Genomic DNA, 24,327 nt, shown 5'->3' with positions numbered 1-24,327 from the left:
GTGTTTCCTAGAGTTGCGTGGCTACATGGTAGGTAGATGCCGAGATTACTCTACCTGAGCTGCTTCACAGTTGGGCCTGCCGAAGGTACGTGCGGAGGATTGACTATTCACTTGTATCGAACTCTTGTTTCTTCTAGATTGCGTATAGATGCCACAATTTTATATGTACCCGCTTTACGTTCGTATCCGTACTTGGTTCGAAATCGTATTCTTTTACTCTTGAAATCTACGTCTGGAGCTCTTCGCAAGCACATGGATGTATCGTGGTAGCCTTTACCCAACCGCGACTGCGGTCTTGGATTGCGACTTGGTCTTCTAACTGTCAGCGGAAGTGCCCGCTTTACAGTGACTTATCTCATACATGTCCAAGGCTGCATCACACGGAGATTTTTGTCTCGCATATGAAAGTCGCGATGTGACTGGCAGCTTTTTATGGGTAATATCTGAGCGCAGGGGGGGCTTTGCAGGGATCAGCTTGTTGGTGTGAGATCTACTCCGTACAACTGGCAAATTATCGATACGAGGAATAATTCTCCTTCCTTCGGTAATATGCCGTGTCCCCACCACTTCGCCACATATGTAGCATGCGCCAAGAAGCAAAATTGGTCACCTGATGCCCTCAACCAACTGAGCCTCACGTACTCCGTACATTGACGCAAATTGCCTCGCCTGGGCGCTAGTACATAGCTATAACAATTGAATATAGGCTACTCGGGGGCTCTGGACAGGGTAGTCTTTTATAGGCACCCGTTCGCCAACACAAGTAGATTTTGCCACAGCGATAGCCTCTAGGATAAATGGCAGCTACTACCTGTTCCTATATCGTCTCTATAAATGCTCAGATAGTAAGGCAATCTCAATCCACCTCACTGGGGGAACTCTTTGTAGTCGATCTGTACGCCTCCTTCCCGTGGCCGCCAGGCTTCTGGCGCCGAGGCGAAGAGCTCGGCGGCAGAAGCGTCCGCCCACACCTCATTGTAAAGACCAGGGTCCTGTGCTGCGCCGACGACGCTCGGTCCGCTAAACAGCCAGTTGCCGCTCGCAGGCGGCGTGCGCACGCTGAACCGCTTCCAAGAAAGGACACCCCATCGGTCATGTTGCACATTGCGAATCTCTTCTGCCAGCCCCAGCTGCTCCGCGCGCGCCAGCAGACGCCGCGTAAAGTAGGATTCTCTCGGTCCGTCGTCGTCGACGACGTCGTCGTCGTCAAAGTCGTCGTGCTCCCGTGCTTCGGCCAGGAGGAAGGGGTCCGGCTCCACGGCGTCCACCAGCGAGTCGAACAGGTCGCGGTTCCGGGAGTAAATGGCGGCGCGCAGGACGGGGGCCCGCATGGCAGGACATCGCCGCGCGACCTCCTCGTATGTGCGGGGGCTCGCCACGGCGGGGTACCATATGAGGTAGGGGAGCTGGTCCCGGGGTGTGTCTGGCGTCAGTCGACTCAGGTCATTGCTCATGATCATCCGCGCGTGGATGGCCTGGGTGATCCACAAGGCGTGGCGATGGGGCTGCCGTTTGGGCGGCGGCGGCCCCTGGGATGATGCCCACCATGTCGCGAAGAAGGACGAGTGGTAGATGCCGCGCACGACGCAGCCGGCCTCGTTATCAATCATCTTGGGCCGTCGGAGTCGGGCGTACCGGTCCACGTCGCCGGAATATGCCGCGGCGAGGATGAGGATATCCTTGTTACCCGCGGGCAGGTCCAGGGGCAGCGGCTTGGCAAGGTACTCGGCCATGGTCACGTCTGCTGAGCCGTCTGGCTCAGGCGTGGCAAACTCGTCAATGTTCATATCCTCGGTGATGTTGAACATGGCTTCCTCAAAGCCGGGCTCGGGAAACATGCTGAATAAATCGTCATCAAATTCCTCATCGGAATCGGCGCCGTCGCCAATCTCACTAGCGAGAAGAAGGCAGTCTTCGTGGCCTCGAGGGGTCGTGAACTTTTGCTTTACACGGAGCATGGGCTGGACAGCCGCGTCGCCATTCAGGCCCGATGGCAGGGGGTTCTGTAGAATCGACCTAGTGTAATCGTCCATGACATGGTACCTGACTGGCTGACTCATGATGGCATTGTAAATGTCTTGGCTGCCACACGCCCGGGCCTCCTCTGCAATGGAAATGTCCGGTAGAATGCTGCCTGCCTCCTCCAACTCCCGATAGAGGGCGCTGAATCCGGCCACGGCGCAAGCACGAGCGGTCTGGTACGTCATTTGTGGATAGCGACGCACCAGTTGACGATAGGTGTCCTCTGTGGCCGTGTCTGGATACCAGATGCAGTACGGGACGTCGTCGACGGCTGGGTCGAGAGCCATGTCCGGGATGCTGTTGCTCATGATTGCTCGAGCATTCAGAGCGCGAGCAAACTCGGGCCATGGCCGCAGGGCCTGCGTCTGGGGGGCGCGAGCAAAATCTTCGTGATGCCGGATACCGCGTATGATGCATAGCCTCATGACCCGGCGTCCGAGGGCGTCCGGTACGGCGAGACCACGGATTGCATCGCGGGCCTGCGAGGTGCTAAAGGCCAGGTCGTGCAGGCGTTCATGAAGAGTCGCCGGGATGCTGTCAGCCATTTCGGTACCGAGGACGCCTTTTCAACTGACAAGACCCAACAGCTTCGCTCACAAAAGCGCGTTGCAGCATGTAAAGAATGCAAGTTGATAACTGCCAAATTTAACTCACGCCATTTCACACACATGACGAGAGACAGTTGCCCGCATGACATAATACCATGTTCGGTCCTTTTAGGCCTTAAAATACACAACGGGCAACTTTAATCTGCGAATTAAAATGAAATTAATGGTTCGCTCTTGATTTTTTAATGGAAACTTTCCACATGTATACATGGGGGAAGATACGCCTCGAATAACTGGAATGGACTCTGCTGAAATACAGATTAGCGTACATTTAACTTGGGAATTTACTTCAAGAATCGCTAAAAAAAGTCAACGGAACGTCAACGCTAGCTCCTCGAAAGGCCGCATGTAGCTACCGATATTTGCGCACCAAGGGCTGGTTTAACACCAATCGCGCTTTTTCGGTCTTTCCGATACTTTTCATGACTAGAATCGCAATATACAAATGTTCCGGTCTTGATTTGCCAAGTAACACGGGGCACCAAGTTGCCTGACTAGCCAGCAACTACGTTTGTGGGTTCCCCAAAGCGTACTGTTCCAAATGTCTGGTAGTTTCTAACGGCTCATGTTTCAGGTGGGCATCGAGCCGAGCATAGATGTAGATATCCTCTCTGCACCCTGCGTTACCATCGGTCCAGAATAACCACCAGTAATTGCTTCCGGGGGCTACGGAGCATGACGGGACGAATGGTGCAAGTATTCCCTGGAAAGACCTAACGCGCGCCAAATCTCAGTGCTTACTATTGGATTTTGCGACGATTCGCGTTGTTTTATCTGTGTGACTAGTTTTTGTGTGGAATATGCCAAGTCTTGGCCAACAAGTTTCGGGCCACCGTCTCTTCCCAACAAGCCAACGCATTGGACAGACGGTCCGAATCAGATTGCAGCGGGCCTCATCGGGCCTCTGCACTCTGCCGGTTCCCCCGCTGAGCAGCGTCGGCGGAGGAAATTTGATAAAAAAACCTGAACTCATGAGCCAGTAAAGCCGAGTAAACGTTTGTAAATTTGGGAGGGGGTGGGCCGTGCCGGGCTGTCGTGCATACAAGTCATCATCTTTCTTCGGGCTAGAGAGGCTTGGTTCATGCATTTTCAACAATTTTCCCGCCACTAAAATAAAAATGTCCATGGTTCTCAGCCATGGCACCAGTTGACGGCTGTGCCTCAGTGGTCATGTCATCCAAGTTCAGCGGAGCTGGACTCTTTTGTTTTCTGCGCATCTTTCATATGAGCTCTCACTCGTAGACATCGGCAAAGTAGTGCCCCGGAGTCAATCAATGTATTCACAGGTTCGATACATCGTATACAAGGCATTTTTGTAGCGCATATCGACTGATTACAGTATCATAGATGGGGAAATAGACTGTCCAACTTGCTTGAACCTTGCAGACTGATTGGTCCGCAAGTAACCGCGACGTACACATTATTATCTAGCTGGTAAATTCTTTTTCCCTTTTTTTTCTCTTTCAAAATTCTTTCTGTGACTGCTCGTTGCTTTATTATCACGCTTCGCGTCGCTTGATAGAGCACTGCTGGTGGCTCGGATGGAAGCCGAAGCCCCAGGTATAGCCAGTTTGACACATATATCGCGGTCCGCCGATAATTGCCTGATCACTGCGTGCTGATTGCTTTTCTGTCTCAACTTGGCCGGCTGGATGAGGAAATTTCAATATTTTCGTCGTTAGTTCCCTGGCGATGGGTCCCATCGAAAGATGAAGGATTTAACGGGTTTTGAAGTTCGTAATCGATGCACAGCGTCTAGTATCAAATCATTAACGCTCGATGAGGCAGTATGATGGTTGAATATTGGGCCTGGTCCGGCAGCCTCGACGCATGGAACAGCTTGATACCTGATGTATGACGAGATCCAACATCGATGGGTAAAATCAAAACAGATCGAGAGTAATCCGGGCACAGAACCTCTTCGGACCATCGGAGATATTTTCCATCTCTTCAAAATGGAAGTCTTCAATCATTCTTCGGCTATCAACCGAGACTGGAAATTAATTGCCTGCGTTCCCTTGACCATGTTCTGTCGACGGGATCGTGATATCTCGATCTCTATCTGGAGAATGTGTCGTGTATGTTTTTCTTTTCAAATTCCATTGAAGGTTTCTTCCTGACAGGTAATTGACTGGGGTTTTTCATTAGCCAGCATTCTTTTAGAGTAATCTAGTTTTCTAACCATGAGAAAAGCCATTCGTCTACTAGAACTCGTATAAGTACTGTCGGGAACTGATCTCTAAGGTCGTATACCTGAGTACATGACCGCCCGCTTTCGCGTAGAACAGTTGCTGTCAAGTCGCGCTTGCTCCCTCCCTCATCTTCTCCTAACAATAGTCTTTAGACCATATTATAGACGAGCTAATTTCGAATATGACGAACCGACTAACATACAAAATAAAATATCATAGCATAAGCATACACTAGGAGGACTAGGATACGAATTTTAAGATCCGCTAGAATAGCAAAGTTTTCTAGATTTAAATCTTACCCTCTAATTTTATGAACTAACCTCTCATAACCGAAAAATACCTAGCTTACCTTAAGGTTCTTTAATCTAGCGAAGAAGTCGTTAGCGATATATACGATACTAATGGGTTTGAGTAGGTTATAAAGCTATTTAAGCTACTACTTATTAAGCTCGCTCTACCGCTAGGGAGTAACCTAAAAAATATCCAAGTATCTCTATAATAGCATTTATTCCCCGAATGTTTTGAAAAATTATACCTACGCTATATCTTTAGTAAATAACTACCCTTTCATCTATCTTTCTACTATTTTAACAATCGTGTCCTTGGTAATCCAGAAGAGTAGATATATTTTACGACCCTACTAGAATTATCCTTAGCTTTACAAACCTAGAAGATATACTCTTTAAATAACCTAGAAAGGTTCTCATTAACGAAGGAGGGGTAAAGTATCTCTATAAGCCTTATTACTCTACTAGCTAAGCTATACGAGAGCTTAAAATCGATAAGGAGATTACTATAGCTACGCTCTACGAGAGATGGCTAAATCTTTATCAAGTCTATAGCGTTATTATGGATAAATACGATTTCAACCTTAGCATTCTACTATCTTATGTTAACTATGCTAATTACTCATTATCTACGAGAGTCCACCCGAAGGATCCCGACGATCCCTTAGCGACTATAAGGAGGAAATGGGCTTAACAACTAGACATCGCGCTTTCTAGTCTTCGTAAGGCAGGTATAGTGTGGGGCGATGTCAAGGCGGAAAATGTTTTGATCGATAAGCTGCTGAAGGCATGCGCCGCCGCGACATATAGTGCGCTGTTCTGAGATGACCGTCAGGTCGGAGGATGGTACCCGGCATTGGCATCGTGGATGTCTATGTGGATGGCCATCCTCATATGGATATGCACCAGCAGCACCGACCGTGGTAAGTTGTCAAGGAATCGGGAATTAGGTCTGCGACCGACTATTGGTAATTTGAAAATTTGATCTTGCAGTAATTAAGATTGCTGTCGCAGGCAAGACACTTCCCGAAGGCACGTCCGCTATGAAGAACCAACCTATGTTGACAACATACAAGGATCGCACAGTCACAGTCAAGTTCAAAGACAACGGGATTATCCAGCGACACCGGACACGTCCGTCATCATGGACCAGACAGCAAGTCGAATCAGCAGTGCGCGCCAACGCCACCCCCAAGTCGGTCACGGTGGTGGCGGCACACCTACCCAAGAGCGGCGACATTCAGATTGTCATCAAGACGACGACGGAAACGAAGCAACTAACAGAAAATCATGGATGGATCAAAAGCCTGGGCGAAAATGCGGAACTCGTCGTTCCACTCGTCGACGCCGCCCCCGCATTGCTCGAAGTGTATGTAGACGACATGAGCAACCCGAGAATCAGCATGCGGGACGGCACGCACGCTAGAGGCTTCACTGGCGTACGTGTCGAGGAGAACATGGTATATCAAGCGCTTACTGTGAAATGAACATCGGAAACCCTGCAAAGAGAACTGCACGGTACCAGTTATGACTGCAGTTGAGGTGGTACCGCCTCCGCAAGACTACGTCTGCAGCGTCAGCTTTCCGTTGGCAACCTTCCAAGGCTGTCAAAGGCTCAAACCCACCGCATTATATTAAATGAAATATATTATAGTTCTCATTCTGACCACATTACATAATGTATTAAAAATTGCACGCTGGTTGGTACCTGAAGACATCGACAGTTATATAAAGCGCCGCCACACCCTTCTTCAAGTCGAGTAGAATCAAATCAGAACAATCCCTCCACTACCCGACTTACAAGCTGCTTCGCAATGCATTTTATCACAACCCTCCTTACACTGGCATCTGCCGCAACTCTTGTCTACAGCGCAGAGACAGACACCACCTGGAACGTCCAGCGCCTGGAGGAGAACTGCGGAAAAGGCGGCTGTAGGCAATCATTCTACATCAATGGCGATCTCAGAAACTCTAGAGACCCCTTTGTTCCTATCTTTGCCCGCCAGTTTGACTCCCGCTGCACTCTGGGGATGGGCACCGGATGGACGGCGTGCCAGAGCCAGATCCCGTACACGCCCGAGGACAAGGGTGGCCTCGCGAGGATGGAATGGAATCCGGACAAGAAGGAGGTCGTGGTTTCGTTTACGTGGCTGAATGGGTATGGGGCGAAGAATGTGAATGAGACGGGTCGCATGGTGGTCGAGCCGACTGGGCGGTGGGATGTCGCCAAGTGCCTCCAGATGCCTGTCATCTCCAAGGAGGAGGTGTAAATGAATCGCTTGAGGAATAAAGCTTTTGCCGATACTAGATATTGAAAGCTCAATTTACGTTGAAGTTACTTGGACTAAGATACCCCTGTGATGTTGCTGGACTATGCTGTGCTGAAATGAGTCGAAGAAATGATGCCCGATAATTTTGGAGCGTGGTTAATATTCTTTGTTTCTTTTCTGCTTTTTTGGCGATTCTGCTGCTAAATATCAGAGCCTGGAGCGCTAAGTGACGAGATAGGCGTGCAACTTGGATTCAGATTGTAGAATAGCTAATCGTATTGAACAACACTAATACTGATTCTGTAAGCTCTATCTATTTCTTCGCCGGAGCTCTGACAATCTTGATGATGATTCCCTCCGGCTTCGCGCCACTGTTCTTGTACTCGGGCGTGTTGTACAGCGGGTTGCTCAAGTTGGCCGTCACGCCCATCATACCACCATTCGTGCCGCAGCCGTAGAGACTATTCTTGGCCTCCTCCGGCGTCGCGGACGCGCCGCCGTCGATCGCCCGCGCGAGATCCTCGTACAGGACGGACGAGCTGGTGCGCGGGCTGATGTGCTTGGCGAGCGCCAGCACGGTGCCCGCGTCCGTCACGGGGAGCGCCCACTCGGCGCAGTCGCCGACGGCCTTGGGCATGTTCCAGAACTTGGCCGCGCCCTGGTTGTTGTCGGAGATGTAGCGGAGGACGTCGGCCACGTACTTGACGTCCTCGAGGTCGACGTGCTGGGACTCGCCGCCGTTCTGGCCGAAGCAAATCTTTTGAGCCGTCTCGCCGCATTGAGCACGGGGGAAAGCAACAGATGCGTACGAGACGCCGAAGAGGGCGGAGATGAGAAGGGTTTGAGATAACATTGTGTAATGCTTCTTTACAGAGAGCCCAGCAAGGAGGTGTAATGGAGTTCAGTATGGGGATAACGGGAATGGTATTTGCTTGTGAGATGCAAACAAGGTTTTCTAAATGGTTTTAACCCGTCGCTACCTTTTAAATGTATACGACTGTTCTTTGATGCTCAAGCTCGGAAAGAAATTGCAAATATATGACTTCATACATACTACGCATTTAACAAGACTACGTCTTAACATCGCGGCATATCATCACAATTTTCACGCAGACGTTCGTGTTCCAATGCCGAGGCAATTTTTTCATGCATCGATGAAGATCTAGACCGTGAAATAAGACCGAAGGATTTGATGTATTGCATTCACTTTGTCGCAATTTATATTAATGTGCAGCGTCGTGAATTGCCGCCTGTCGGGCCTTGTTTCCGAATCAAGTGATGCCACCCGCTCGCTACTCGGCTGTTGCACAACATGCCATGCTTTCATATTCCGTCTTATCTCTCTTCGCAGTTTCTTTATGGAGTTTTTTTTAATTATTATTACAGCATATTTCAGACAGAGTATGCATTGTAATCACGCATGCAATGCGGCAGTGGCGAACTATTCCACGCATGGTTGCAAGCCACATATGTTATCTGGCAAAGACATGTAGTTTAACAGCAAAGGTATTCGTGGTAACAATAAACACGTTTATAGAAATTTTAATGTGTAATTTCAGTGTAAATAACTAATCTGAGCTGACATAACTATGCATACTGAGGTGGCCGACACTCTCCAAACTTCGGTTGACTGTATTCACCATGCGTTAGTAATCGTACAAATCCCAAGAACAAATCACTCACCAGCCCTCCTCGCAGTCCTCTGGAAGGGAACCGCATTTGCCATATTTATTGCAGCAGTTCCCCGAGAATACACCGCAGGTATAGCCTTGGAGTCCGCCGCAAGTGCCGTCCGGTGTTGTGCCCGTCAGCCAGGGAAGCGCAGAGTCTCCGGTGCTTCGCTTGGCAGGCTTTTGCAAATCTTCACACTTCCCGGATTGACAGACACCCTTCCCGCAGAAAGCAGTGCCATTGCCACACTTGCCGTCCAAGCTGCAGCAGGATCCTTGGATACCGGCGCACAAACGGTAGCCATGTGCCTCGCCGCAGGTTCCATCAGTGCTGAAGGACTGGTCCCCCGAGCACCAACCCTCGTAGCAAGTTCCGTCAGCGCAATCGTCTCTAGTTCATTGGTGAAAGTTGACAGTTAGTCCTGGTTCAACCTGGAGCAAAAGAGGGGCTGGTACTTGGTATCGCCGCATGTCCATGTCAGAGCGTTGCAGCACGCTTTGCCGGTTCCTTTGCATGTTGCGTTCTTATGCCTAGGGCCGCAAAACCCGTCATACGCACGAAGCGGTTCAATGTCTAGGAAATATGTGAGCGTGAACATCAACAAGCGGGGACTCAAGTCGCTGATCAAGACTTACATCCTTCAATGCAGTACCACCCCATCGGCTCCATGTTGCTGCAGTCCTTCTTCACACTTGGGTTGAGGGCAAAGAATTCCTCGACGGTGATGCTGTACTCGTTTGCCATGGCGGTGCACGTATAGTAGTTGACGTCTTTGCCAGCACCGACTTCTTTGATACACATGACGACCCCGGGCTTGGGATGTTCATCGTCGTCGCCATCACCATCATCACTTGAGAAAGTCGAAATTGGCTCGCCAGTGTCTTTGTTCCATTTGTAAGGCCGGCATTCATTCTTCGCAAAAGAAAGCGTGCCTAGCGAGAGAAGCACAAGATGCTGACAATGGAATCGAAGCAGAGTTGACAGAAGAACCATTGTGAAGAAGGCAATTAGACTAACAGTCAAGTAAAGATTCTAGGGGATCCAGAAATGAAGAAAGCAATGTTGATGGGGAGTTTGGTCGATAAATTTTACCTAGAAAGGCGTCGGGGGTTCATTGCCTCACGGGGATTGTGTCTTCGGAGATGGCGCAGCCAAGGGTCATTGCATTTCTGCGTGCGACACTGCCACGTTCACGGAGGATTTGCGCCAATGGATGGCCAAAAGTAAGCGGAAAGAAGTAAACTTATATATATTTCTTGCAGTATTATAATACGACACATTGATATTGTATTTGTGGCTGTGCTGTGCTGTGCCGTGCCATATGCATGTCGAAATATATTACTGTCGGCCTTTGACTTCCAACTGCAGCACCATGCAGCGGCCAGACAGACACTATCGATGAAGGTGGAGATTGCAATATGCTTAAAGTGATGCGAACGCTAATTTCGTAAGTTTGTTATTTCACCATACAAAAGTACGATATCGACAAGGCTACGTTAATTGGTAGCGCAAGCAGCTGACGCTACCAATAGATCGCACAGCGCTACATACAGGGTTAGAAATTAGTACGTACTAATTTAGTGAGTAATTTAGTATTTTTAGTATCTTTAGGATTTACTAACTAATTACTAAATTAATTAGTATTAGTAGCTCAAGCCACTAGCATTCAGAATGTCGAGCTGATTGCCAAATCTGGTACCGGCCAACAGAGCATTTTTGCAGAAAACGGCAGCGGCGGCGTCATCTCTGACATTACTTTTACCGGCGGCGGCTATGGAATCTATGGAGGTAACCAGCAGTTTACTGCGCAAAGACTGACCTTCAATGGATGCGATGTTGGCGTGCAAGTCATTTGGGACTGGGGCTGGGTGTGGAAGTCCATCACCATGAAGAATGTCAAGACTGGCTTCCGTCTGCTGCCCAAAGACAAAATTCCCAAGAAGCGAAGCGGAAGCCCAGGAGGAGCAGGCGGCTCCGCTGGCCACATCGGATCCGTGTCCGTGATTGACTCGAGCTTCGAAGGCGTCGACACGGCCATCATGATTGAAACACCCACGCTCGACGGCGTCGACGGCGTCGACGGGCAAAACGGCACGTCAATCGCGAGGCGAGACATCACGGACAGCTCGCTGTGCGCGCGGTACATGGACGCCATTGTGGATAGCTGCGACTGCGGCGGGATCAATGGTAAGGAAGGAGGGAGAATCACCAACGACTGTTTTTATGTCGGTCTCCATCCTGTCAATAAGTATTGAACTCGGCCAATTCGTATAGATGGGCTGTCATGTCAGATTCAGGAGACCATCCTTGAGTTGAATGGAAGAAGTGCAAGAAAGTGAGCAGCAGAAGAGCTACACAGGATGGGAGAATACCAAGAGTAGAGGACTTCCAGCTTTATTTGCTGCTTACACAATTTTTTCTTTATTCATTTTCATTGTATTACTTCGACTATTCATGTGAACCAATTGGACATGTAACCCTAAGCCAATAAGAAGACCGACTACAAGAAATCGCAATCGACGTTTGATCACGGAACAATGATGCCAGTCTAATACATTCGAGAATAGAGTGAGACTCATTCATTTTGATTTTTAATTTTGATTTTTTGGCCAGCGATTTGCAGCCTTTCTACTGGTTACAGGCCGTGCATGTGACTTAATATATTAATGCCACCTCAAAAAGAGGGGGACAAGGCTGCCATGATGGACTCAATCTCTCCTCTTACACTACATTCTACCTGCCTGTCAATCAGAACACAAAACAACATTATATCACCATGACAGAACAACCATCACCATCCTCATCCGTCCAACGCGCGAGTGCCTCAGCAGAAAGCACCAGTTACCCAACCGCCGAAGAGGCGCGGGCCCAAACCAACGAACAGCTGGAGCGCATCACATGGCGTTTCCGACAGCCTCTCGAGACTGCCATCACCGTATTAGACGACGCGGCCTATCCTCTAGGTCCATCCCGACCGTACCATCAACCCAGCGAGCACACCAAAGGCCACTATGATCTTGACGAAATCTCACAAGAATCCATCACGGTGCCGCCAGTCTCTTCCATCAACGTGGATTGTGAGGAGTGGGACGCTTGGCATTGCATGATGATGTTGGATCTTGATCCAGACGAAGTAATCGAATACGATGATGAGTACTATCCGCCTCCGAGTCCGATCCTGGTGGTGACTGCGTCCTCGGAGAAGGGCTATGTGACCGTTCACGATTACATCACGCAGCTGTGGCCGTGGTTGTTTAAACATCAATACATGATTATCAAGTCCGTGGACCCAGACGAGATGCCGCAGGCGCTGGAGAAGGAGTGGGTGATTGATATGACTTTCGTCGGATCAGTGGTCCTTTCTGAAGAGAAAGATTGGCCAGAGCAGCAAAAGAATGGAGCCGCGAAGATTATAAGAGCAAGGGAGGGAAAGAAGTTGCTTTGGGAGTGAATCTGCCTCCGTATTGTTACCATTGGGAACGCATCAACACGAGTTACTCACCTTCTGCTGTATCTATTTGTGATGATTGAAGAACGCTAGATTAAAGATCTAGCAGATGCTTTAATATACAAAATGATCCTAATGTTCATTATTCTACACGGACTACCGCGTGACTATCCCCTCTCTCCTCAAACTTCATATCGGTCGCACCTTTCTCCAAAAGCGCCTTGAGCGCTTCCGCATACTCTGGATACTCATTTAAACATGCCACTACAGGCCATCCATTCGACACTGTCTTGGCATTGTCTGGATCGGCCCCTGTATCTACTAGCCACCGTATAACCTGTCCCATCTCCCGATGTCTTGCGTCTGTCGTCTTGCCGTAGCACATGATGTCAAAGTTAATTTCGCCGTTTACAATATACTAAGCTAATAAAATGAATAAATATTTCCTCTCCTCCTTACTCTCTATTTTAGTTGCCAAGTGCCATTAGCAGTCGCATTTGGTATGGCAGGTGCCAAGTGCTTGCTTCACTTTGCAGAGGTTACCGGCGCGGAGAACAGTCTGCTTGATTCAGTCAGTTGCGAGATTCCCTTATAGCGCTTCGGCATCGCCGGGCTTCAACTGATCCAAGCAGGTTTGATACAATTCAACGCAGCCGAGTCCCTGACTAGGCCTTGAACAGCCTAGCCAGACGATGACCTCGGTTCGACAACAGCGCCTTCGCGTGTGCTTCACACTACGCTAATGGCTGCGGCTCCATCCTCTTTTGGTCAAGGCACGGCATTTGGAAACGTGGCCTGATCGTGCGCCGTTCTCCCCAGCTAGCTGCGAAACGAACCCGAATTTCCCCTGCGTGACAAGGTTAATATTTTGTTCTTATCTACAGTTGTGATGCCCAGTACCCTGACGCGGGTAACCCTTGTCGGAGTCTTGGACAAACCCTGTATTGCCGATGTTCAGGTACCTACTACTTACAACTGGGCAAGAACGGGTACGAATACACCGGGCACAACTGGCTGGTAGAAAGCTTGAACCTGGCGGGTTCCATACTTCTGTCGGGCCGTTGAGCGGGAATTCCCATCTAGCATAGTGAGACGCGGGAGGAGGCGAATGTATACGCCGAGACTATGCCGCCTGCGCCTCATTTATCGCGCCGTTTCACTCTGCCTCGTGTTGTATACTATGCATGATGACATCGGCATTTTGCTCGTCTCTGCAATGGCCCAACTATTGTTCCGGTTGGTTGTATCTGCTAGCATGGTAAATGCCCGGCTCCTAGCATTGTCAGGCGGGCTTGACTGGGCGACGTTTTGACGCTATAAGCGTGGCGGAGTATTAAAGAGTGGGTAGCTTAACAGAGGTGATCAGCTATAATGGAATTATGTCCCTTGCCGCTTTATGGTACCTGAGACTTGCTCTTGGCGTAACGCCGCCCTCCCAGTAGTTACCCACCGCTCGGTATTAGCCGACCGGTGAGCCGCGTCCTGCTGGGTTGGCCCTCATTCAATTGTGAACTCGGTTGTTGTCTCGTCATATTTGCCTCTGTTCCTACCTGAGTAAACAGACATGTTTCTTCAAGTCAGCCATAACACTTCAAGTGACGTTGCTTTTTCTGTAAACCAGCTCCTTCACGGTAAATGATGCGTTCTTCTGCCTTGCTATGCATGGATGATGTGTCGCCCGCCCAGCCACCCGGGGGATGGTTTAGGCCAGCCGCAGGGTAAGGATGTATGAGACTCGCCCGCTGAGCTCTACTATAGTACCGGAGAATAAATCACCGGGCCTAATCACCGGCTTTAACGTTCTAACTGCTGCTATGCCGCCACTGTCCCGTCCCAGCGAGACAGTGGTCATGCGTGTACAAACAAGCGTTGTGCTTATGCGTGATGGAACACTTGTGGCAGTGCCAATAATAACGTGCTCACAACGGTGACCGACAAAGCTGTCATCATTCTCTGTCAAGCGGCATACGTCTAGTTAAACGAACTGCCAGCAATGTGCCCGTGGCCCGGTTATGTACTGTATCTCGAGCAACGTATTCGTAGCAGTAGTAGCAAAATAGCAGTCACGTCTCAATTATGGCAGACTACCATTAGATAGCGATTAAAGGCTTAAATCACTCAGCAGAGAGTTTTCAGGATTTTAATACATGGCGCTCCGACCAAGGATCCAGCCAGGGGCCTAGTCAGAGTTACAAAGCGTCCATTGGCGGCACCCTTTATACATTTTATTGAGAACTTTATTCAGAATCGCGGGGGCTTCGTCCCAAGATTGAGAGATCGCCCAATCAAACTCCAGATCACACGAGCGTTGCTGCCAATGCATTGTTCGCCAAGGCGGATCCAGCCCGTGGAGGCGGTTGCCTCCGACCGCTGGCAATCTGTTGCATGCAGCATTTCCCATGCTCAACCCCAGACAACTGAATTTCGTTTTTCGGCGCGCGCAATCTCCCAGCTGATTGGCGGCCTGTCTGATATCTGCACTTGTGTATTGAGGGGAGATGAATTGAATTGGCCAGGGGCTGATTCGCGTGAGCTAGCAATGGTGCCGTCTACCGTCGGCCAATGCCCTGATGTGAGCGGAGAGTCCAATAAACCCGACATTAAATCGATATGCAATGCAAGATTATGCGGTTGAAAGGGGCAATAACGCCTAACACTGACAAAATGTCGAAGTCGACCTTTCAATCTTTCTTACCACGGGTCAAAATACCTATGTAAGGGGCGGGTGAGAAAGAGTGACCAATATCATCCTCATAGCATAGCATCACATTCAGAGCCAAGGTTTCATACTTCCGCGTATATCATATGCCTTATGAACACCAGTCTTAGTAGCCTACGTCAAGAGTACGGGCATCATAGTCCCTGCGCTTTAGATTCGAAAAAAAAAAACTCTACTATTTTATGATACTTTTGCTTACACGCTGCCCCCATTTTCGCCTATAATGCCAACGCCACATCATGTCACGAAATAAACTTTTACTAAGATATTTTCGAGCGTCTTCCCCTCTTCTCACTATGTTACACGTGACCCATAAGCGAATAATTCTTCTTTCAATAATCAATGCTTACTGAGTTCGGGGATCAAGCGCCTCGACGGCATACTCCGGAGCAACCGTCCATGAAACTCGGGCTGACTTGGTTATCATGCTCGGCTCTTGATATTCTATCTAAACTAGAGGGCTCAAAAAGGCACGCAAGCGATGCGAAGTGGCTCGAATGAAGATGTCATCATGCGTACATTATGGTAGCAAGTCGGCAGTAATGCCGAGTTCGTTTGTACCTGTGAAAGATTACGCGGCGTATATTCAGCCAGCTTCTATGGCCAGCGTAAGGGCTTGGTGAAAATATGCGTCTCGGTAATACCACGTTCTTGGCTCAGTCCTCCGTCAAAAATCCAAGCAGACAATTCGGGCTTCATGCATGACAGGTTTTGTCCGTCCGTCCAAAGACGTAATGCCCCAGTACCGCGAGGCTTAGACCTCCCTTCAAATCTTCACTACGAGTGTTACGAGTCGAATTCTTGTAAGATTTACATATAAATACGAATTCCTTCTTCTCTGATTCTCGAAAGAATTCTATATCACAAGCCAACAAACTCCAACAAACTCCAACGCTCGAGATCCTTCCTATTCATACTTTCTGATAACTCGCGACCCTCCTAAAATTTTCATCTTTGCTTCTTATAACTTTTACAAGAAACTTGCATATTTCATTCTGGCATCATGGTTAGGCCATCCATTTTCGTTTCTACCCTCATGGCCTCGGCTGCCGTGGCTGTGCCCGCGAGCATCGAAGCTCGCTCTGGGGCTCAGTGTGCCGTCCCAGAGACCGGCCTCGGGCAGCCGGAGCTGCTGAGCCGAGCCACTAACCTACTTGATAACGGGCAAGATATCAACATAAACATCGTTATGCATTTCTGCTGCAGCGCGGGTGAGAAGTGCCCCAGGGTAAGCATCCTTCTCACACATTATTCATCACGACTTTGGCCACAAATTGATGCTGATTCTTTTTGTCTTAAAGGATGAGATCGCTCAAGCTGAAATTGAATTGATGAACTCCTTTGTCAGCTCAGCCCGCATCACGTTCAGTCTTGAAGCGGTGAAGCACATCGACAATACAAAGTGCAAGTCAGATATAAACCGATGGGACGACATGTTGGACTTGATCACGGACGTCCGTCAAGGCGATGCCAGTACACTCAATATCGTTTATGTACAGGGGAACCGCGGTGATGGGACCAAAGGAGTGTGCTCCCAGCCGAGGCTTGGCGCCAGACTCTCTGACCAAGCCCTCGCGATGGACGGATGCGTCGTCGCCATGGACACACTACCCGAAGGAAACGACGGCAAGGATCCAGTGTATCCTGCTATTACTATACACGAGGCAGGCCACTGGCTCAGCCTGGACCATACCGTCGGCGACAACGGAAATGTCATGACCAGCAACCTGTTGTACGTCCATCTCTCTCTTTCACCGCCTTGGATCGGGTACTAACACGGCTTCTTGTAGAGAGAAAACGGAGTATAGCTTCAACGAAGTTCAATTGAAACAGATGCGCCAGAAGGCTGTCGAACGTCTGGAACAGAGTAACCTTGTTGAGTCGGATGAGCCTCCCGCGCCGCGTCCCTCTAAACCGGCTCCGGCGGCTGTGCCTGGTGACGCCTGGGTGTGGATGCATAAAAAATGATCGGGGCTACGGGTATCAGGTTCCAGATATCGGGGGCTACGACCGGCTGCTTGCTTGGTTCGCATTTAGAGAGCAGTAGTCCTGTCTGGGAGCAATAGTCTTTTGAAACAGATTTTCCAGAAAACAATAGTCTTTATTAGAAGATGAAGCAGAGTTATTCAACTACTAAAGTTTCGCCAAAATTGAATAGCCTTGAAGCAACATTTGGTTCAGGACACAAAATCTGCGCCGACTATTGAAGGTCGCAGACATATTAGACATTGAAGTGTACCAGTATTACGGTGGGCAGGTCGCGACTGAAATGGCGCCTCGCTCCCGCAATAGCTTGCAGGGTTTGAAAGAGAGCTGTAAACTCGTCTACATTTATATCTAGCTCAGAATTTTGGTGTCTCAGCCCCTTCGGAGACAGGTCTGTGATGCGCTGTGCAGTTTTCAAAAGAATTGATGGTACAGGTCGCTGTCTCCATTCTCTGCTAGTTATGAATTACCCACTCCAGATAACCGCCGTAATAAGGAACCCTTGCAGCCAACCCGATTACCGCCAGAGATCCCCTGACTGGTCAATGGCAGCGGCCCATTCCCCAGGATTTGATGCGTACATGCAAGCCATTTCTGGCTTTATGCCGATAACTCAGACCCTACTTTGCAAACTTGCACTAGTTGATCCCGAAATGCCCTTGCGCTGCGGCCTCTTCCGGTTTCGCCGACCGATGCCCAGACGTATTAACCACGGAATACTCGTGGAGAGTTTGGGAAATGCGCGCGTGCGTGGGTGTTGAGCCCCATCATCCATGACTCGCCTCGTGCTTTTTCTTCTTCCACCACTGCATTTCGGCGGGGATTCGTTGTTTATAAGAAATGCGAGGATGGTGGATGCGCAGTGGGACACCGTTTCGCGACATGGGGCCAGCGACAACAGAGGCACTGTGGCCAATCATGTCGGCCATCTCATGCGAACGTTTCTCAGGTTCAGTTCATCGAGGCAAAACAGTGAAAAGCGTTTCTGCCAATCGTTCATGTGTCTGGCTCAACGGCGCTCGTTCGACGGAGAGAGCGGCCGCAACAGAGCGCAGCATGGTCACGTCGCTTGAAAGCCTCGCCTGAGCGCACGCTCGGTAGACTGGATGCGGCGGTATCAAGGTACTTAGGCATGGCCCGCATGACCACCACATCTTTGGTTACATGAAATGTCCCGTTTCCGACTCGGCGTTTATTCCGAAACGATGTGTAGTTCTCCACCTGCACCCAGCACACCTCAATCTGCAAGGTTCAGATACACATGTCTTGGATCTTTGATCATCGAAACCTTTGAAGCAAATGGGCTTCAAGCCTCGGGCAGGCCCGCTGGTAAGGCAAGCTTTCAAGAATGTGAGTCGGGTCAATCATGGATGTGGGTGATTACCGTCGAAAATCAGAGTACTCAAAATAGTAATGAGCTGATTTGCTCGCGTATGTGTAAACCCTCTGTGCCTTTGAGAGATGAGCAGCTAATAAACACGTATTCATCAAAAATTATAGGCGAGACCTCTTTTGTTTTCGTCGCTAACCATCCTGAGCATAAGCTTGCTGTTGATCGAACACTTCGCTGGATGACTGGTACGATGGAATTGGGCGAGCGGGCCACAAGTCGATCCCCGTCCTATGATTTTTCAAGAGATAAACCTTGTCATCGGCTGAAAGGCAAATGGAATTACTTGATAGGTCACATGCTTTGCCACCAAAAGACGACTGTTTCCGTTTCCGTTGCTCTAGAGGATCTGCTGTACAGTGTAGGGTAACACACACATACTTATTGTCTAGTTCGAATTGAGCGTTTGGATCAAGGTTGGGGGAATTGCAGTGGGCCACAGAACACGCCGCTGAACCAATAAGAGGGCAGACTGCTGAGCGGAGAGTTTTGGGGTCAACGGCAATTCATGTGGTCTCTGTTACTTATGCCTGACTAGGTCGGCCCCTCGGCTGGAGTAGCTGTGGAGTAGTGACATGCGGCAGTACCTACTGAATACAGCGTGACTGGCTGGGTTCGGGATGAAGAGGGGGGGTCTCGTGCCAGGACAGGACTCCATAGTTACTGCGCCGACATTGCGCGAGAATTTGGTTCACGAGGATGGAGGAGGGAGACGGAGAGTGAGGCGAGGGGTAGATGGGCTGAGTTGATTGATTCCTGTGCTCGCGGCGCGGTATTTGTATACTGTTGGGTGTGAGTGAACCTGCTCGTAGGATGAATCGGTCCTGAAAAAGACACGACGAGGGGTGGCTGGCGGCAGGTAACAGGTGTGTACTCCGTACTCCGTACCAGACGAGGGGACGGTGTGAGGGTGAGACCGGCCCAATGGGGGGTCCTGGCGAGAAGTTGTCGGTCGGCTCGTGAGTAGCCGAGTGTTGCCATCTCCGGCCATGTCGCAAACGTGTGCGCCATACGGAGTACTTGGCTGCTAATTTATTAAAAGAGGAGGAAGACTGAGTACTCGGTACAGGGTTCATCCATTAAGGTAGTGTTGGGTAAATAGTGTGGAGATTTTTGTGCGAGGAGAGCGGGCAGCAGTGCGCTCTGCCAATAGAAGAGGGTGTGGGTGAGAGGGTGAGTGGGTGAGTGGATGAGCAGTTAGTTAGCTCGTGGATGGATGGGTTAATGGTGGATTATGAATGGTGAATGGTGGATGGTGAATGGATGGCCGTGTTTTTTTTCTGTTGCCCTTCTCTTTGCTACTGGGCTGGGTTGGTGGTGGTGAGAAATTTTATCAATCAGCATCTTATCAATCGCATCTGGCCCACCTGTGTTTCTCTCCCACTTTCTCGTCGCCTCCTACCATCGGACCTCTCTGGCCGTCTGCCCCAGCAAAACCGCGCCATTCGTCTCAAAAGAAGGGCTGTCCCGCACTTTTTTTTTTTTCCCTCTTCATTTGATTTTTCTTCAAAGTGCGCACATTCTGATTTTTGCCGTCTTTATTCTTTTCGGTATCTCTCTCATGCACAGAGCCTACAACAAACGGCAGCACTCCCTCCCCAATTGCCCATCTAATAGGGGCAGCCCACGAAACGGACGAACAGAGGAAATAAACGAAGAGAAGAAACAAAGAAACCATCGAGTCAGCACCGCATCCAAGCGAAAACGAAAGAGAAACCACACAGATCAAAACAACGCACCACTGCAGCCAGAGGCAATTCTAAACAACAGACCATATCCGCAGCCTGCAATTGGCCGCCCGCCCGCCCGACCGAACAAACGCAACACAACCCTTCTTGACTTTTTTCCCGCACGCGCGGCACGACCGAGGTTTCCGAGACCCAGGCAATCTGCCCGCGTCGAATCCTGCTTCTCCTACACAACCTGTGTATTATTTTAGCCACAGTCGCACTGCTGCAAGGCTGTTGCCGTAGCGGTGCCCTGTCTCTCTCTCTCTCTCTGTCTCCCTCTCTGGGTCTCTCTGCCACGCCCACCCTGGCCGTCTCGGACATCCGAGCCAGGCGCCCCACAAAATCAGCTGCCCGCAAACATCCGACCGACGCCAGCGCCGCCGCACAAAAATCATGAGCACCACTGCCGCTACTGCTGCATCTTCACCGGTTAATGTGGCCTCGCCCGTACCGTTGCCAACCTCACGCCCATCCACCGCCAGGCCCCGTTCATCCGCCGCCGCCGCCGCCGCCGGCTCCGGACCTGCACCCCTCGCCTGCGCACCGCCGCCCCCCGCCCACCAACACCAGCACCAGCACCACCAACATCGGGCGCCGCTCCCCTCGTCACAGCCCAAGCCCCTCGCGGCCACCGCTGGCTCCCCTGCCGCCACATCCACCACCAAGCAGCCCAAGCCGGAGCCGGTGCCGCTACCCAGACTCTCCGTCTCGGTGCCCCCGGCCCCGGACAAGATGACCATGGCCGCCGTCATCGCACCCGCCACCCCCATGGAGGGGCCCAAGATCTCCATGACCTCCAAGGAATGGGTCATCCCGCCGCGCCCCAAGCCCGGCCGCAAGCCTGCCACCGACACGCCGCCCACCAAGCGCAAGGCCCAGAACCGCGCCGCCCAGAGGGCCTTTCGCGAGCGTCGTGCCGCCCGCGTCGGCGAGCTCGAGGAGCAGCTCGACCAGTTCAAGCTCGACCACGACAAGAAGGAGTCGGAGCTCAAGGAAAAGATTCACAGCCTGGAACTCGACGTGCAGTCGTTCCGCTCCCGCTGCATGCTTCTCGAGAACATGCTCGACAGGGAGCGTCAGGACCGCATCCGGGTCGAGACGGAAGCCGAGACCCTCCGTCGCCGGCAAAGCGAGCACATGTTTCGCAGCGAGCGCGTCAACAGCGCCCCGTCAGCAGCCCATGAGCAGCAACAACATCACCGCCATCACAGCCTGCAGCAGCAGCATCGCCAGAGCATGTCAAGCAACAACAGGCTGCCCCACCCAGAGACCAGCCGGGATTTTTCCATTTCACAAATCATCACACCACCCGACTCGATGGACTCGCAGAGCGCGGCAGCACCGCCGCTGGCAGACACGGACATGACGTGCGGCAACTGCACGACCGAGGGCCGGTGCGCCTGCGTTGAAGAAGTCCTCGCCACAGCCACATCGGGCTGTGGCAAGTGCGGGTTCGGAACCTCGTGCCAATGCCTCGAGGATATGAGCCCTTCCAAACCCACAAGCAATGACCTGAAGCGGCCATCATCGCCGTCCCACAACAATGACGGCAACAACGGGAAGCGGATGCGTCACGAGTCATCACACTCGTCATCAGCCCGACATGCTGACCAGGAGACGGATTTTACCGCGGCCTTTGCCCGCCGGCAGTCCCAAATAGCGGCAACGATAGACGCGGACCCTCCGCCCTCTGAGATGATGATGATGCAGTCGTCGTCGGTGGAGGGCATCTCGTTCAAGGAGAGCTGCGGGTTCTGCAAGGACGGCACGTACTGTGCCTGCGCAGACGCGGCCATGGCCACACCGGCCATGACGCCGCCCGAGTCGCACCCGCCGGTACCGCGACAGGTGCAGACGCCTCCGCCGTCGGAGACGGACGTGGTGGCGCCGCAGCCGTTCATCATGGAGATGACGGCAGACGGGGCCGTCAAGCTGCCGCCGCGCAAGCCCAAGCTCGGGCTCGGGCAGGCGGCCGCGAAGCCCTCGGGGGGCGGCTGCGGGGCCGGCGCGCCCGGTACCTGCGCGCAGTGCCAGGCCGACCCCAAGTCGGGCCTCTTCTGCCGGCTCATGAATGCCAAGTTTGGCAAGGAGCAGGGCGGCAGCGGCTCGGGCGGGTGCTGCGGCGGCAAGGGAGGCGCCGGCGGCGGGTGCTGCAAGTCCAAGCCCGCGAGCAACACCAGCGCCGGCACCGGCGCCGGGGCCAGCACGGGCCGCAAGGAGGAGGAGCGGATCACGCTGCCGAGCCTGCCGAGCCTGGGACTCAGCTGCGCCGAGGCGTACCAGACGCTGGCGAGCCACCGCAACTTTTCCGAGGCGGCCAACGACATCAACTCGTGGCTGCCCAAGCTCAAGGCCACGTCGGCCAGGACGTCGTCGTCCTCGAGGCAGAACTCGAGAGGAGGGGGGCGCAACGCGATTGAAGTCGAGGCGGCCAGCATCATGAGCGTGCTCAAGGAGTTTGATATCCGCTTTGGACGAGAGTGCTAAAGCACCCCGCTTTGTGTTGTATCTTTGGATATTTCTCTTGATGCCTTTTTTCTTTTTTCAATTCTTTTTTTTGCCAAAAAGAACATCGCCTCATTTATTGTTGGGTGTGTATAATAACGCGACCTCAGAAAAAAAAAACAACAACATATGGGTATACGGAAAGGGATTACTCTGTTATTTTTCAGCTGTTTTGTGTGTTTGATTGCCTTTTTTTTTGTTTTTTTTTTGTTCTCTGTGTATCGAGCAAAAGAATTTCTTTCTTTACTGGAGGCGTTATGGGCAGGACGACTTTGTCACACTTTTTTTTTATACTCATGAGAATGATTGCAAGAATTCTACACAACCATCAAGTTGAAGACTACGAGTATATTGTCATGTGCTTATTTCTGTGACGGCGTGCTGTGCCATGTGAATGAAGTGCTGAGGTTTTTTTTCCTTCTTCTTTTTTTTTTCTCACGAAAACGAGAAACGCTGAAAAGAATGAAGCCAAGCCTCCGCTCCATCTACCTGTCAAAGGACAATGTAACCAGGGTTCGGTGTGTCTCGGTGTCGGTGTCGGGGCCGTAATTTTGTGGAGGCGCAACGAGTTCCATCATTCTTCGTTTTCGAGAGAGGTCCGTCCGTCCGTCCGTCCCAGGCGGTCGGGACAAATGAGCTTTGTTGGGGGAGGGGAGGGTGGAGGGGGTCCAAGACACGAAATCCCATCCATCCCCTCTCCGGATGTGTTGTACAAAGGGCGACGGAGCTTTTTTTTTCTTTTTCTGTTCTGTTTGTAAGGGAAAGCCGACGGCTGAGGCGTTTTTTTTCTTCTTCTTCTTCTTCTTCTTTTTTTTTTTTTTTTTTTTTTTACTTTTCATCCTTTTCTTACTCTTCTTCTCGACGGAGGCTTACTACTTGCGAGGTTGGAAAAAAATGAGGCGAACAAAGATTTGCTACTATCTAGCATCACTGTTGTCCGTTGTCGGTGTGCGAGCGGAGCAGCGACGGAGGGGATTTTTAATTTTCTGGCGGTCGGTCGGTTTAGATTCGGTTCGGGCGATTTTTTTATTTTTAATTTTTTATTTCTTCCTCTCTCACGACTCATGATTGGATGTGCCTTTTGTTCAATCTTACACACCGACAATAACAAGGCGGCTGCAGGTTCTCATCTGTCTGACCGCTCCCCAGGGTCAGAGCTGTAAGTAGCTAGTAGAAAGAGAATCATGCTGTTGTAGTTTACTTTTATTTATTTATACATCTGTTAAGGCTTATTTAGGGGATATTCATTCTTCCTATTGGAACATGTGCTCAACTCCCCCCCCCCTCCTCATTCTGACCTTGCCGATGTGGTAGGCATGTCTGGATATAGAAACCAGTCGTTTATTTGCTTGTTACAGCTCATAAGTGATGTGCATGAGAACACGTTCACTAACTAGTGGAGGAGGGGTCCAGTGCTTATTCTTGATTGGCTATGAGAGACGGGAAAGAAAGGGAAAAAAAAGAAAAAAAAGACGGGGTAGTTTTGTGTTGGCCAAGAC

General features: G+C 50.8%; 9 protein-coding genes across 9 annotated transcripts; 6 read left to right on the top strand and 3 right to left on the bottom strand.

Annotated features, from left to right (window-relative positions):
* Positions 1-866: 866 nt before the first annotated feature.
* V2A60_008279 (uncharacterized protein) lies at positions 867-2,567 on the bottom strand (the record flags this gene model as incomplete). The annotated part of the gene is made up of 1 exon (XM_083259552.1): positions 867-2,567. One exon carries the CDS (start codon positions 2,565-2,567, stop codon positions 867-869), a length of 1,701 nt encoding a protein of 566 aa, XP_083115678.1.
* A 3,410-nt stretch (positions 2,568-5,977) lies between these two features.
* Positions 5,978-6,596, top strand: V2A60_008278 (uncharacterized protein; the record flags this gene model as incomplete). The annotated part of the gene is made up of 2 exons (XM_083259551.1): positions 5,978-6,032; positions 6,124-6,596. 2 exons carry the CDS (start codon positions 5,978-5,980, stop codon positions 6,594-6,596), a joined length of 528 nt encoding a protein of 175 aa, XP_083115677.1.
* Positions 6,597-6,923: 327 nt separating this feature from the next.
* On the top strand, positions 6,924-7,379 carry V2A60_008277 (uncharacterized protein; the record flags this gene model as incomplete). The annotated part of the gene is made up of 1 exon (XM_083259550.1): positions 6,924-7,379. One exon carries the CDS (start codon positions 6,924-6,926, stop codon positions 7,377-7,379), a length of 456 nt encoding a protein of 151 aa, XP_083115676.1.
* Positions 7,380-7,692: 313 nt separating this feature from the next.
* V2A60_008276 (uncharacterized protein) lies at positions 7,693-8,232 on the bottom strand (the record flags this gene model as incomplete). The annotated part of the gene is made up of 1 exon (XM_083259549.1): positions 7,693-8,232. The coding sequence occupies one exon, from the start codon at positions 8,230-8,232 to the stop codon at positions 7,693-7,695; it is 540 nt and encodes a 179-aa protein (XP_083115675.1).
* Positions 8,233-9,058: 826 nt separating this feature from the next.
* On the bottom strand, positions 9,059-9,851 carry V2A60_008275 (uncharacterized protein; the record flags this gene model as incomplete). Its single annotated transcript, XM_083259548.1, has 3 exons — positions 9,059-9,440; positions 9,605-9,623; positions 9,686-9,851. 3 exons carry the CDS (start codon positions 9,849-9,851, stop codon positions 9,059-9,061), a joined length of 567 nt encoding a protein of 188 aa, XP_083115674.1.
* Positions 9,852-10,259: 408 nt separating this feature from the next.
* V2A60_008274 (uncharacterized protein) lies at positions 10,260-11,305 on the top strand (the record flags this gene model as incomplete). Its single annotated transcript, XM_083259547.1, has 2 exons — positions 10,260-10,273; positions 10,714-11,305. 2 exons carry the CDS (start codon positions 10,260-10,262, stop codon positions 11,303-11,305), a joined length of 606 nt encoding a protein of 201 aa, XP_083115673.1.
* Positions 11,306-11,826: 521 nt separating this feature from the next.
* On the top strand, positions 11,827-12,501 carry V2A60_008273 (uncharacterized protein; the record flags this gene model as incomplete). Its single annotated transcript, XM_083259546.1, has 1 exon — positions 11,827-12,501. One exon carries the CDS (start codon positions 11,827-11,829, stop codon positions 12,499-12,501), a length of 675 nt encoding a protein of 224 aa, XP_083115672.1.
* A 3,752-nt stretch (positions 12,502-16,253) lies between these two features.
* On the top strand, positions 16,254-17,185 carry V2A60_008272 (uncharacterized protein; the record flags this gene model as incomplete). The annotated part of the gene is made up of 3 exons (XM_083259545.1): positions 16,254-16,445; positions 16,519-16,949; positions 17,008-17,185. 3 exons carry the CDS (start codon positions 16,254-16,256, stop codon positions 17,183-17,185), a joined length of 801 nt encoding a protein of 266 aa, XP_083115671.1.
* Positions 17,186-20,716: 3,531 nt separating this feature from the next.
* On the top strand, positions 20,717-22,810 carry V2A60_008271 (uncharacterized protein; the record flags this gene model as incomplete). The annotated part of the gene is made up of 1 exon (XM_083259544.1): positions 20,717-22,810. One exon carries the CDS (start codon positions 20,717-20,719, stop codon positions 22,808-22,810), a length of 2,094 nt encoding a protein of 697 aa, XP_083115670.1.
* Between the last annotated feature and the right edge of the window lie 1,517 nt (positions 22,811-24,327).

The sequence above is a fragment of the Cordyceps javanica genome, chromosome 5 (assembly GCF_051103115.1).
Source record: "Cordyceps javanica chromosome 5, complete sequence".
NCBI lineage: Eukaryota > Fungi > Ascomycota > Sordariomycetes > Hypocreales > Cordycipitaceae > Cordyceps > Cordyceps javanica.
Note: the sequence above shows the minus strand (reverse complement) of the source record. Positions and strands in the feature narration are given on the sequence as shown.